The 14,442-nt window shown below is 44.5% G+C and overlaps 1 protein-coding gene across 2 annotated transcripts in view; it reads left to right on the top strand.

The window, feature by feature from the left end:
• Window positions 1-2,228: 2,228 nt before the first annotated feature.
• The window catches only part of LOC115472167 (complement component C8 beta chain-like), a 52,129-nt gene continuing 39,915 nt past the window's right edge, over window positions 2,229-14,442 (top strand). Inside the window, exons 1-4 of one of the 2 annotated variants that reach the window (XM_030206318.1) lie at window positions 2,229-2,409; window positions 5,745-5,901; window positions 9,977-10,118; window positions 13,995-14,136. In XM_030206318.1, the coding sequence (XP_030062178.1) occupies window positions 2,327-2,409; window positions 5,745-5,901; window positions 9,977-10,118; window positions 13,995-14,136 (524 nt within the window). In that variant the 5' untranslated portion in view covers window positions 2,229-2,326. Of the gene's footprint in view, window positions 2,410-5,729; window positions 5,902-9,976; window positions 10,119-13,994; window positions 14,137-14,442 lie in introns of both variants that reach the window. The other variant, XM_030206317.1, reaches the window with a different exon arrangement.

Here is a 14,442-nt window from a genome sequence, read left to right as displayed (position 1 = left end):
CCCAAAACTATTATATCTATTTATGGCAATCCCGATACCAATTCCTGCTAGTTTCTTTACAAATTTGAATCGCAAAATGTTCACATACATATGGAGGAAACGTCCACCTAGAGTGAGACGCTCAATGATGTTTCAAACATGGGAGAGAGGAGGTATGGGGGTCCCCAATCTATATCTGTATTACCAGGCGGCCCAGATTCGCGTTCTGGCGGAATGGGCCCCCGGGGCGACCAAGAAATGGCTGCACTGGGAGAGAGCCTGGCTAGGCAGACGTGAAATAGAGGATATTTTGTGGATTCCAGGGGAGGAGCTAGTGCCCATAATCAAAAAAATGCCCCTGGGATTAAGACACCCTATGTGGACATGGTACCAAGTGAGAAGGAGGCTATTCCCGGAGAGGCGATATTATCGGCAAACAGCAATACGTTGGGCAAAGGGATTTCCCCTGGGGAAAACTGAGAAAGTGTTTGGCACATGGGCTCAAGCAGGGTTGCGCACGCTGGGTCAACTATGGAAGGATGGGGTAATGTTACACTTTTCAGACCTGCAGGAGGAATATGGCCTGGAGGAGAGAGATCTTACATACTACTGCAATCTGCGCAATTTCATTAAAAAGAAAGCGCAAGACGAGTTGGATCTAGCTGAAACAGCCCTAGAAATAGCAATAAACAGGGGGGGAGGCAGGGGAGGAATCACTAGGATATATTTAGCCCTGTTGGGAAGGACAGACCCTCAGGTATTTTACCAAGCTAAATGGGAGAAGGTGTTACAAACCACTTACTCAGAAACAATGTGGAGGGGAAATTATAAATATCTGCTTAAGCCATCCATGGCCCAAACGGTAAATGAAAATGGTTTCAAGATGTTTTATTGGTGGTACTACACCCCCGACCGGCTGCAAAAGTTGTACCCAGAAATGTCAGGGCAATGCTGGCGGGAGTGTGGTCACAAAGGCACATTCTATCACATTTGGTGGGCCTGTGAGAGAGTTGAAATGTATTGGAAAGATGTAATGCAAATGGTTAACACAGTTCTACAGAGGACATACCCATGGAAGGCAGAACACTGCCTACTACACTTTAGACCAGCAGAAATACCGAGCTGGCAGCATAGACTGGCGACTCAATATTTTGTAGCGGCAAGATTAGGACTTGCTCGTGCCTGGCGGCAAGTAGAACCACCATCACTTCAGGCGGTCACCAGAAAAGTGGAGCACCTTTACCAGATGTCAAAACTAACAGCTATGCGAAGAGGATCCGTGCTAGTCTTCAACAAAATTTGGACACTTTATGAACAATATAAGGAACAGCAACACACACCACCGGGATAGGGAGGGAAGGGAGGGAAACTACAGTTGGGGATAAGCATAGGTTGATATAAGAAGCACGATGTCAATGTGTAATGGAAAATCTGTTAAGATGTATCTGTGAATCAATAATAAAAAGATTTAAAAAAAAAAAAAAAAAAAAAGGGCCCTTGAGCCCTTCCTAAAAGTACCACTTGCATGTGGATGTCATTTCTGCACATAAATGTCAGATTTTCCACATGGAAATGGCAAATAAGTCTGCTAAAACCAACTCCATAACGTTCTTAGCTCAGTTTGTGGTAGTATTGAAGGCTGGTAGACAAAACGGTTGTATCTCAAACACGGTAGCACTTTTAATGTTGCAGTTCTGAGTTTTTGGACTGTATGGCCTCACACACTGTGCACCTTCTTACATAAAGCAATGTCTGAAAATATTTCAAGGTAAGAACTTGGGGGTGGGGGTGAGGACGGGGATGTCTCCAGTGTTTACTTCAATATATTGACGTATTGAAGAGAGAAAGCTTGAAAGGGTGAGGCCATGGGAAAACGGCGTCTATTTCCTCTGGAAACCCTTTGGCCATTCTAGGTATTAGAAACTGGCTGGGTGCTTCTATTGTTTTCATTATCCATTTATGAAGTTCCTAGGAAGAATAGAGTCCTCCAAAGAATAAGATATACATTCCTAGTTATACTGTACATTTCAACTACTGCTATGCTGAGATGTCTCAAAACCAACATGCCATTTTTAAGCACTAATTTAACCACCAGGACTTCATGTTGTGTTAGACCAGCTCCAGTGGTTCCAAAGTACAGCTTCCACAAGGGGGCTACTGTGCTGAGGCCTTAAGTTAGTCTATTTTGTTTACCGTGGGAGGAGAATCTCTGGTTTTGACAAAAGAGTCAACTGTGCAGTTGAAAACACTATCTTTTCTAAAGCAAAAGGAAGCAGTGGCAAACGGCACAGTGACTGGAGTTTATGCACTGAGGCCAGATCTTCATAGTTATGTGGACACCGTCAGAATGACAAAATTGAACACACAGTTCTCAGTGATAATGCTGCTGTTTTGCACTTTGTTAGTCTTTCTAAATGTTCATCATACCAGGTAAGCGATTTTTTTTTAAAATGTCAGTCTTATGGTGTAAAATGCTAGACGACTGAACACTGGACGCATGTTTATTACGTCTAGAGAGACAGAATGGAAGCTGATTTCTAATGGATTGTCTAATTCTATGGTTGTGGCGACATAGTTTTCAAGAATAGGACACTTGTATGAGCGTGCATTTCAGTATCCTATCTGAGTGAGGATGAGGGGGAGGTCTTGCTATTTGAATATGAAATATATCGCTGTTATATTTGTTTTTCTGGCTTAGACAAACTAGAACGGTTATGCAGGATACTAGCAGTTAGGACTCACCGTGGGGCCCTTTTACTAAGCCGTGTAAGAGTCTATGCACGCCCAACGTGCGTTAAAATGGAGTTACCACCCAGCTACCACGTGGCTCTTGCAGTAATTTCATTTTGGTGTGCGTCCGATACGCGCATCCGAACGATAATTTTTTATTTTTGGACACACGTATCGGATGTGCGCCAAGTGGCATTTGATGCACATAGGTCATTACCGTGTGGGACTTTACCGCTAACAAAGTGTTGCGCATGGTCAGTTTCACTAAAACGAGTGTGTACAGCGCAACTGAGAAGAGCAGGGTAGGCAGTGCAGCGAGAATAGCGTGGGACAACGCTTCAGCTGGTGGGGGTTGGAGACCCCTACCAGCCAAACCTGGGGCCCCAGAGCCCATTTGGGGGGCCCAGGCCTCTGTGGCCCCTCGTAGCTATGCCACTGGTACCCATGTCTGTTTTATAATTCCCACCTTAAGTATTTCTTTTATCCTTTATTTGTCCTGTTTGTCTGTCCTGATTAGATTGTAAGCTCTGTCGAGCAGGGACCATCTCTTACATGTTTATTGTAGTGTTTAATGTATAGTAACGCTATAGAAATTATAAGTAGTAGTAGTAGAAACTTGCACGTGTGCAACATTGCCCAGTTATGCATGCAACAGACACCAGTCCATAATTTGCACGCACAACTTTACATTGTTACAGGCATAACTCACACCAGTCCATAACTCACAGCAGGGGCGTAGCCACGGGTGGGCCTGGACGGGCCCAGGCCCAGCCACTTTTGCTCTAGGCCCGCCCAGCCTCTTCTGCCCGCTCTCCCCCTCCGCGTGGTCTGCTCACTTTTACTGCCCTGAAGCGCCGTTCTCCCTCCAGCAGCACCAGCGATTCCCATAGCCAGTCTTCTGCCAGCGCACGTCGTCGGGGCCTCTTCTCAGGCACGTCCCGCCTACCTGCAACTTCCTGCGTCCCACCTTTGCGGAAAACAGGAAGTTGCAGAGTAGGCGAGACGCGCCTGAGAAGAGGCTCCGACGACGCGCGCTGGCAGAAGGCTGGCTATGGGAATCACCGGTGCTGGAGAGAGAACGGCGCTTCAGGTCAGTAAAAATGACCAGAACTGACCATGTGCAGGGGGCTGTAGCGGGGGGGGGTGGGGGGTAGCGGATGGAGAGGAAATGCGGCGGCGGTGGGAGGATGGAAAGGAAATGCGGCGGGGGGGGGGGTGGTAGTGGGTGGAGAGGAAATGCGAGGCCTGTGCCCACCCAGTCCACCTCCAGGCCCATCTAAAAATTAAACTCTGGCTACACTCCCTACTCACAGATGCAACTTTACAGTTACAGGCATAACTAACACCAGTCCCTAACTCACAAGTGCAACTTTGCATAGTTACACACATAAATTGCACGCACAACTTTGCACAGTAAGCAGAAAAAGTGCACACAAGTTTATAGAATTAGGGTTTTGTGTGAAGTTTAAACTATTACAAATCATTACTGTAAAGAAAACAAAATAAGAAATATAAATATATCCCTTAACAAAGCTATGAGATTGAAGGGGGGCAGACTCAAGAAAAATGTCAGGAAGTATTTTTTCACGGAGAGGGTGGTGGATACTTGAAAAGCCCTCCCACGGGAGGTGGTGGAGATGAAAACGGTAACGGAACTCAAAAATGCGTGGGATAAACATAAAGGAATCCTGTTCAGAAGAAATGGATCCTTAGGAGCTTAGCCGAGATTGGGTGGTAGAGCTGGTGGTGGGAGGCGGGGCTGGTGGTTGGGAGGCGGGGATAGTGCTGGGTAGATTTATACGGTCTGTGCCAGAGCCGGTGGTGGGAGGCGGGGATAATGCTGGGCAGACTTATACGGTCTGTGCCGGAGGCGGGGCTGGTGGTTGGGAGGCGGGGATAGTGCTGGGCAGACTTTTACGGTTTGTGCCAGAGCCATTGGTGGGAGGCGGGGATAGTGTTGGGCAGACTTATACGGTCTGTGCCGGAGGCGGGGCTGGTGGTTGGGAGGCGGGGATAGTGCTGGGCAGACTTATACGGTCTGTGCCAGAGCTACTGGTGGAAGGCGGGGCTAGTGCTCAGCAGACTTCTACGGTCTGTGCCCTGAAAATGTCAGATACAAATCAAGGTAGGGTATACACAAAAAGTAGCACATATGAGTTTATCTTGTTGGGCAGACTGGATGGACCGTGCAGATCTTTCTCTGCCGTCATCTACTATGTTATGTTACTATGTTAAAGACTCAAAATATGTGCACGTTGGCACCGGTATACTTTTATCAACATATTATGTTATTTTGTTTTCCCTGTAGCCTGATTATATTGTCATATTTCTTTGTATTCTAGAGTGCTTCACTGCAGTTACAGTTTGCATGCATCCCTCATAGACCTAAAAACGTATGTGCATGCGTTCTTTGATGGTTAGTCTATTGTTAATTACAGCTGAATGGCTGCATTCCCAACACATCTCAATTAGTCTCTGCGGAGAACAGAACTACAGTCACAGTTTCCAAAAATTCAAATCACTGTTATTCTTTAAGAAAAGGTAATTATGATTTGTGTAGCCTTCCAAAGTAGCTTGTAAATACTTAATAATATCCATTTTCAGGATTGCTGCCAAATGAGACTCCATTGTTTTATGACCATGTCAAACATAATGGTTATTTAGATAGTCAAATCCATTATCATGTTTTATTGAGATAATTTGTATTTCGATTCTGAGGATTTGTACAGTACCCAAATAATAATACGTTAAATTTACATTGCTTATCTAACCAAAAGATTAAAATATATAGTTCTGTTATAACACCAACGACATTTGGTTGGTTCCATTTTTTACTTGACAAGTGAAGGTAAAATGTACGGATACAATTAATCATTCCTAAACAGATTTGGCTACTTAAGTTCTTAGTCAAAAAGGAATTTTACTCCCCTATGAGTTAAATAAGTTAGTCTCAAATATAGGACTCACATTGTGTTCATGGCATTTTTTTTTTGAGCTTAGACGTTATCCAATTTTTCTAGTTGTTTGAAATTTAGCAGTGAAACTGACCTCGTCCGTCAGCTGAATTCAACTATTGATCATGTGGCTAAGGGGAGATGGGCAAGATCTGTGTTGAGTCCACCTCAGCCCCTGGACTGTGTTCTCTCCATCTGGTCACCTTGGAGTAGCTGTGACCCTTGCCAGAAGAAACGGGTGAGTTCCAACAAATTGTATGAACAATGCAGTAGTATCTCCTCTACATACTTAAAATGCACAGTGTTTAGCTAGACATATGGCAATCTGGATGCGCCAGAGCCGGTGGTGGGAGGCGGGACTGGTGGTTGGGACGCGGGGGTAGTGCTGGGCAGACTTATACGGTCTGTGCCAGAGCCGGTGGTTGGGAGGCGGAGCTTGTGGTTGGGAGGCGGGGATAGTGCTGGGCAGACTTATACGGTCTGTGCCCTGAAGAGGACAGGTACAAATCAAAGTAGGGTATACACAAAAGTAGCACACATGAGTTGTCTTGTTGGGCAGACTGGATGGACCGTGCAGGTCTTTTTCTGCCGTCATCTACTATGTTACTATGTAAGACTGAAAACATTTTTTATGCATAACATCTGGGTAGGGTGCCTCTTTTGTTCAGGATCCAGGGTACAATGTAGACAAAGGGTCTTCACTTGTTACCTCTAGAGATATGTGTGTATGGAAAGGATAACCATGTCCAGGGTCCTGCATCTTGCATTTTCTTAGCTCAGTTTGGTCTAGCAGGCTGTCTTACCATTTACTCAAAATGTGGATAAAAGTGAGCTGGTTGATGCAGTGTATCTAGATTTTCAGAAAGCTTTTGATAAAGTTCCTCATAAGAGATTCCTGAGAAAATTCATGGGATAGGAGGCAATGTTCTGGTGTGGATCAGGAATTGGTTATTGAACAGAAAACAGAGGGTAGGGTTAAATGGTCACTTCACTCAATGGAGCAGGGTGAATAGTGGAGTGCCGCAGGGATCAGTACCGAGACCAGTGCTATTTAACATATTTATAAATTATATGGAAATTGAAATGACGAGTGAGGTGATTAAATTTGCAGATGACACAAAACTATTCAAGATTGTTAAAACACGTGCGGACTGTGAAATATTATAGGAAGACCTTAGGAAATTGGAAGACTGGGCTTCCAAATGGCAGATGAAATTTAATGTGGACAAATGCAAGGTGATGCACATTGGAAAGAATAATCTGAATCATAGTTGCCTGATGCTAGGGTCCACCTTGGGGGTCAGCAACCAAGAGAAAGATCTAGGTGTTGCTGTAGATAATACGCTGAAATCTTATGCGCAATGTGCAGTGGCGGCCAAAAAAGCAAACAGGATGCTAGGAATTATTAGGAAAGGGACGGTGAATAAGACCGAAAATACTATAATGTCTCTGCATTGATCAATGGTGCAACTTCACCTTGAGTACTGTCTTCAGTTCTGGTCACCACATCTCAAAAAAGATATAGCAGAATTAGAAAAGATTCGAAGAAGAGTGACCAAAATGGTAAAGAAAGGCTAAAGAAGTTAGGGCTTTTCAGCCTGGAAAAGAGACGGATGAGGGGAGATATGATTGAGGTCTACAAAATCCTGAGTGGTGTAGAATGAGTAGAACTAAATCATATTTTATTTGTTCCAAAAGTACAAAGGCTAGGGGGCACTCAAGGAAGTTACATGGAAATACTTTCCAAACAAATAGGAGGAAATATTTTTTCACTCAACAAATAGTTACTCTGGAACTCTTTGCCAGAGGATGTAGTAATGACAGCGTATCTGAGTTTAAAAACGGTTTGGACAAATTCTGGAGGAAAAGTCCATAGTCTGCTATTGATACAGACATGAGGAAGCAACTGCTTGCCCTGGGATTTGTAGTATGGAGTGTTGCCACAATTTGGGTTTCTGTCAGGTACTTTTGACCTGGCTTGGCCACTGTTTGGAAACAGGATACTGGGCTAGATTGTTCTGACCCAGTATGGCTACTCTTATGTTCTTAAAAAGCAGACATCTTTACTAACTATAATGTAAAAGTTAAATATGATAGATAGATAGATAGATAGATAGATAGATAGATAGATAGATAGATAGATAGATAGATAATTTATGAGGTAGATTAGCAAGCAGATTTAGGGTTTAGGGGGGAAGTTATCAATGTGGGATCTGTGGAAAAATAACCTGACCTAACAGTAGCCCATGTTGATAACTTCCTCCCTAAATGGATACAAATTCAAATGGTTTCTATCTTTTCCTTGTAGTGGGCTATTCTTCTCCTCTCTTCAGTAGCTGGATTAAGGTGGTCTTCAGTTTTAATAGATTCCTCTTTCTTTTATCTTCACACTCACTTAATCTTGACAGTACTTTTGGTGCTTCGATCCTGATTCAGATTGCCGAAACATGAATTCATGTCGGGAGAGGAGGCCCTTCATTGACGTGTAATACCAATTGGATTGTTAAATTTGATTGAAAGATGATTAAAAATGCATTAAAAAGTAAAAAAAAAAATGCATAAACATTGAGAATGTTGGATCAATGAAGAATTAGGCCAGAGCTGACTTTGGAATAGTGGTCTATAATTTCTTTCATCAGTTTTGAAACAAAATCTTTTGTGCTAAATAACTCTTATGCTCATGTTTAAAACTAGATTTGATCAATTCTTGTCTGTGTGAAGCAGGAGAAGAAGGGAGAAATGAAAGTGGGGAGCTGAAATGAATTAATGAGAAACCTATAAATAGACAATAATCAGGCAGCCTCTGGCTGCCTAACTGTGGACACACTGTTACAGAATTGTCCCTGGAGAGTATTATTTTATGGTCACCTCTGTATCTTCATGATTTTTTTTACCGCTACCTCAGTTTAAAAACAGTGTTTGGTACTAATGTTCATTATAGATTACTAGTAAAAAAGGCCCGTTTCTGAGAGGAATGAAATGGGCGCTAGCAAGGTTTTCATGGAAGTGTGTATGTTTGACAGTGAGTGTGTGAGAGACAGAGTGAATTAGCGACTGTGTGTGTGTGTGTGTGTGTGTGTGTGTGAGAGAGAGTGAGAGTGTCTGTGTGAGAGTGTGTGTTTGAGACAGAGTGTGCCAAAGGGGTCCCCCCTGCATGTGTTGGCATCCTTCCCGCTCCCCCCCTGTGTTTCCTTTTCCCATATCCATCTCGTCCCCCTCCCCCCTCCCAGCCTCAGGGTTGTGGCGCCCCCCCCCCCCCCCCCCGGCCTGCAGGATCGTGGGCCCTGTGGCGGCGTTTTTCTGTATCGTAGTGTGTGTTTGAGAGATATCCATCTCGTCCCCCTCCCCCCTCCCAGCCTCAGGGTTGTGGGCCCCCCCCCCCCGGCCTGCAGGATCGTGGGCCCTGTGGTGGTGTTTTTCTGTATCGTAGTGTGTGTTTGAGAGAGTGTGTGTGAGAGAGAGTGAATGTGTGAGTGTGACAGAGTGAGAGTGTGTGGCGTGTTTTTGCGAGAATGTGAGTGTGTGTGTGTGAGAGGGAATCCCAGCTTCAGGGTGTTGGCCCCACCTCCCTTGGGCTTTCAGGATGGTGGTCCCTCCGTCTGCCGGCGTTTTTCCCCCTTCCCTCCTCGCAGGTTGAGGTTCGAGTGCCCCCCTTCCCTCCTCGCAGGTTGAGGTTCGAGTCCCCCCCCCCTTCCAGTGCCTTTCAGGGTCGTGGCGCTCCCTCCGACTGAAGCTGTCTCCCTTCCTGGCATGTTCAGGCAGGCAGGCTGGCTCCCTGCGTGTGTCCAACATTCAGGCTGCCTGCCAGCGTCGCTCCCTCCGTGTCTCCGAGTTTGTGCGGGCCCGGGGCGATGGGAGTCCTGCGAAGTTGGGAAATGGCTGCCGAGGGCCAAGGGGAGTGAGATCGCGTGTCGCCGATGCTTACGTCCCCGCCTGCCTCTCTCCGACGTTGTGCAGGCAATGTTAGTCCTCCGGAGGTGGGAAATATCCACCGAGGGTCAGGGATATGGCGTTTGGCCGATTGTCATAGCGCCGCCCTCGACGTCATGACGTTATGACGCGAGGGCAGGCCAGACACTCAGGGCAAACCGGATATCTCTGGCGCCTCAATTTCCGGCTTGAGTCTTCAGAACGTTGGAGGTGCCTTTTATTATATAGAGATTTATTATATAGAGATGTTTCATCTGTATCTGATAACAAATTGCATAGTTCATTTTTAAGGCTGAATGTAAGGTTCAATTAGGAGGTTTTCTCTGTCTTTGGCTCACAATTTTCATGATCTGTTTTTTTTTTTTTAATCACTGTCTCTATAGTATAGGTACGTACAAATAGAGAAACCATCTCAGTTTAGCGGTGAGCCCTGTAAATTCTCTGACAAGGAAGCAGAATCATGTGTTACAAACAGCCCATGCAGACCTGCAAAGAGATGTGAAGGTTTTCTGTGTAAAATAACAGGTACATGAGTGATTTCATTTTCACATGCAGTTCTTACTGTATCAAAACTTCTGATTTCCTGTTTGATCCATGATCATTCTTTGCACTGTCCTTGCTTGGATAGTTTTATGCTGTCAACACAGTGAATGTCATCTCTGGCTTTAATGTGAGTTGGGAAATAGTGTGTTCTGTGCTTTTCCTGATAGGGTGCAGTTGTTGCTCAAGTTTGTACATGCACAATAGTTCACACGTGTTAAAGGTTCCACTTTCGGAAAACAGGGTGCCCTCTTTCCACATAGTGCTTCCTATTTCCAAAGAATGTGCACTTTTATCGGAGAACAAAAAAACGTTCTCCCAAATTCTATAAATGGCGCTCATGGCATGTATACATTTTCTTAGGATGTAACTGGAAAGGGGGCGTGGTCATGGGAGGGGCATGGAGGGTCAGGGCATTCACTTAAGATGCACTCAGCGTTATAGAATTTTGGGGGGGATCTGCGCCTAATTTAGGTGCAAGAATTTACACCAGGTTTTATTTGGTGTAAATGCTCATTTCCAAAATTGAGGACTCGTTTTACTAAGCGGCGATAAGCCCAACGCGGACTTTCTGCTTGCTGTACAGGAAGTTCAGCCAGGCTACCGCAGCAGCCCCGCGGTACTTCCCACTCTTAGTGCGCTGTCATTTCCAGTGCTACAAAAATGTATTTATTTTTGTAGCGCCGGATTGTACCAGGTGGTAATCGGTTACCGTCGGGTTAACGCTGGAGCCCTTACAGCCACCTCAATGAGTGGCGGTAAGGTCTCCCCCCTTGCCACCCGGCCATTTCCTGTAGGAAGACCAGACTTCTCTTTTACTAGCTGCGGTAAAAGGGGGCCTCGGCGTGCATGTAAAATACACGCCGATGCCAGTGCCGGCCCCCTTTTGCCGCAGCTTGGTAGAAGGGGCCCTGAGTGTGGATCCTGACACTAAGCTCTAGTCTATAAATGATGCCCAACTCGGACCACTGTTTTTAGAACAGCACTCATTTTTTTTTCAGTGCCCAAATTTGGGCGCCATTTTCCGAATCCAGCCCAAAATGTCATGTGTGGTTTTTTTCTGCTGGTTATCATTTAATGATGTGCAACAGCATGCGCTATGTCATTTGACATGTCCTATGTTGCTGCAAAGAACAGCCCATTCCTATTGCAATGTAGCACCTCACTAACTGGAAGTAACACAGTGCCAGAATGACGACTATGACCATTGCACAGTTTGAATCAGACTTCATAATAGATGTCGTGATGATCAGAATATCCATTACATTTAGATAGGCCTATGACTGACACATGGATGGCATTTATGTTTCAAAGTGAGTTGCTCCAACATACATAAGATCAAGATGCAGCAGGAATCTGAAACAAGACTTTAGACTTTAACAAGGTTCAGCGTTGGGAGTCAGGAACCGAGAAAGGGATCTAGGTGTCGTCGTTGATGATACGTTGAAAACTTCTGCTCAATGTGCTGCTGCGGCTAGGAAAGCAAATAGAATGTTGGGTATCATTAGGAAAGGGATGGAAAACAAAAATAAGGATATTATTCTGCCGTTGCATCGCTCCATGGTGCGACCGCACCTCGAGTATTGTGTTCAATTCTGGTCGCCGCACCTCAAAAAAGACATAGTGGAATTGGAAAAGGTGAAGAGAAGGGCGACAAAGATGATACAGGGGATGGGATGACTTCCCTATCAGGATAGGCTGAAGAGGCTGGGGCTCTTCAGCCTGGAGAAAAGGCAGCTGAGGGGAGATATGATAGAGGTCTATAAGATAATGAGTGGAATGGAACGGGTCGATGTGGGGCGTCTGTTTACGCTTTCCAAAAATACTAGGACAAGGGGGCATGCGATGAAGCTGCAGCGTGGTAAATTTAAAACGAATCGGAGGAAAGTTTTCTTCACTCAACGTGTAGTTAAACTCTGGAATTTGCTGCCGGAAAAGGTGGTTAAGGCGATTAACTTAGCGGACTTCAAAAAAGGGTTGGACGGCTTCCTGGAGGAAAAAGCCATAGAATGTTATTGAATGGACTAGGGAATACAGTATTTCTAGGATGGGCAGGACAAATTGCTTGTTCTTTTGGCCGCTGGCAGTGACAGGGTACTGGGCTCGATGGACCCTTGGTCTGTCCCAGCATGGCGATGCTTATGTACTTTAGTACATATTGCTTTTCATCTTCATACAGCTTAAAACAGGGAGTGAATAGCATCTTGTCAGATAAATTTCAATAAGAACAGCAACAGAACAGAATGAAACCAACACACAAATCACTATATAGAGAAATTATTTCCCCTTTTATACAAACCCTCTCTTTTCAACTTTCAAGAGATCTTTTATTGACTAACACAACAGGCACAGTATCCCATAAGCAAAACAGTTACACTAGCAGCTTAGCTTAGGGATGCAAAGCATGAACCTCTTAAATAGAACAGTGCCACCTGGTGACTTTAACATAAATGGCAGGTTTTAACTTATAGCTATTGTGTATCTTAACAATTCAGTGGTTTTTGACATTGTCACTTTGGAGAAGGTTTGCAAACAACAGGTGTCTAGTGTATGCATATTCATTGGGGTAATCCCAGAAATTCAACTGGCTAGGTGTTGACAATTTTATATCAAGTATATCACAGTGTTTACTAACTCCTTGTTGATTTTTTTTATTTATTTGCATTTAAGATTTACAATTCAAAGAATATCCTTTGATCAAGGAATTCAGAAATGTAAACAACCTGAAGTTGATTTTACTTAAATTATTTCATATTTATTAAAAAATATATATTATTGGGTGGATAGTTTATCCACCCCTACCCTAGCTGAGATAATATTTAGCCATCTCTCTGACCTCATGTGCAACTTTCTTCAAATCAGTCACCTTACTTTCTAACTCTTCCTACTTTCTTACCTGTCTATATGTTCCATCTTTGCTTTACCCTTCACTATCAATTAAAATGTTCTATTATGTATTGTGTTCACATTGTAAGTAGTGTACTGTGCCATACTTTGTATTGTTTTTGAATTTTTACTGCTGTAATTGCCTATTGTTCGTGTTTGATCTATTCTTACTGTACACCGCCTTGAGTGAATTCCTTCAAAAAGGCGGTAAATAAATCCTAATAAATAAATAAATAAATATTCAAAGTGATTTTACTAGAACTTCCTCCTTGTGCCTTTGGGCACCACCTCAAAATGGTGGTGTTCTGCCTGATGCAGCATTATATGCTGGTACTTTCTCCGTCCCTAGAGGGCTCCCAATCTAAGGGGTCCTTTTACCAAGCTGCGGGGGAAAAGGCCCTGTGCTAGCGGTGGGGGCCATTTTTCCCCAAGTGCCAGGTCCCTTTTTACCACAGTGGGTAAAAAGACCCCAGGCACACATGGCCATGCAGTAAGAGAACGCTTACCACATGGCCATGCGACGGGGAGCCCATACCACCATCCACTGAGGTGGCGATAAGGGCTCCCACGCTAACCCAGCGGTAACCAGGCAGCACGCGCCAATGTCCAATTACCGCCAGGTTACTGCCATGCAAGCCATTTCCGGAGGGTTTCTTTTTTCCCCCGAAATGACGCATGCTTGGGGCAAGGCTCCCACCAGTGGCCACATTAGGCCGGCGGTAGTCCCGGAAGAGCGAGCGGTAAGCATGCGTTGGGCTTACTGCCGCTCTGTAAAATGGCCCCTTAGTTTTTGTAACTGGGACAATAGAGGGTTAAGTGAATTGCCCAAAGTCACAATGAGCTGTAGTGGGAATTGAACCCAGGTTGCCAGGAACAAAGCCGGCTGCACTAACTATTAGGCTGCTCCTCCACTCCTGAAAGAGAAAATAGAAAAGAGTATGGAAAGCAACTAAACCCTCCTCCGTTTCATCTCAGGAAGATGCATTCTGCAGAAACTTGTTTGCAATGGAGATGATGACTGTGGAGATCAGTCGGATGAAGAAAACTGCAGAAGAGTATATCGGACATGCACCCATCCAACGGAGGAGTACTGGGGAATAGAAAACTTGGCAAGTGGGTGAGTGTTCTTAGCAGAGAAGGTGACATGGTTATAGATTTACCCTCCACAAGTCAGATGTCTTAAAAGGGTTTACTATTTTGTTGCTACTAATGCTTCCTTAGTTCATCTGATCCTAAATGACAATTTCCCAAGACAGACTATCTGGTAAGTTGATCCTAACAGCAATTTTATTTTCTCAGATGTCATAGCTAGAGACCACATTTCAAGGCATGCAAACAACGCCATAATAAACGTGACCTTGTACTACATAGTTCATGCAGAGTCAATGAACCAAAATATACAGTACCCAACCTCCCTCTCTCT

The sequence above is a fragment of the Microcaecilia unicolor genome, chromosome 6, assembly GCF_901765095.1.
Source record: "Microcaecilia unicolor chromosome 6, aMicUni1.1, whole genome shotgun sequence".
NCBI classification, from domain to species: Eukaryota; Metazoa; Chordata; class Amphibia; order Gymnophiona; family Siphonopidae; genus Microcaecilia; species Microcaecilia unicolor.
Note: the sequence above shows the minus strand (reverse complement) of the source record. Positions and strands in the feature narration are given on the sequence as shown.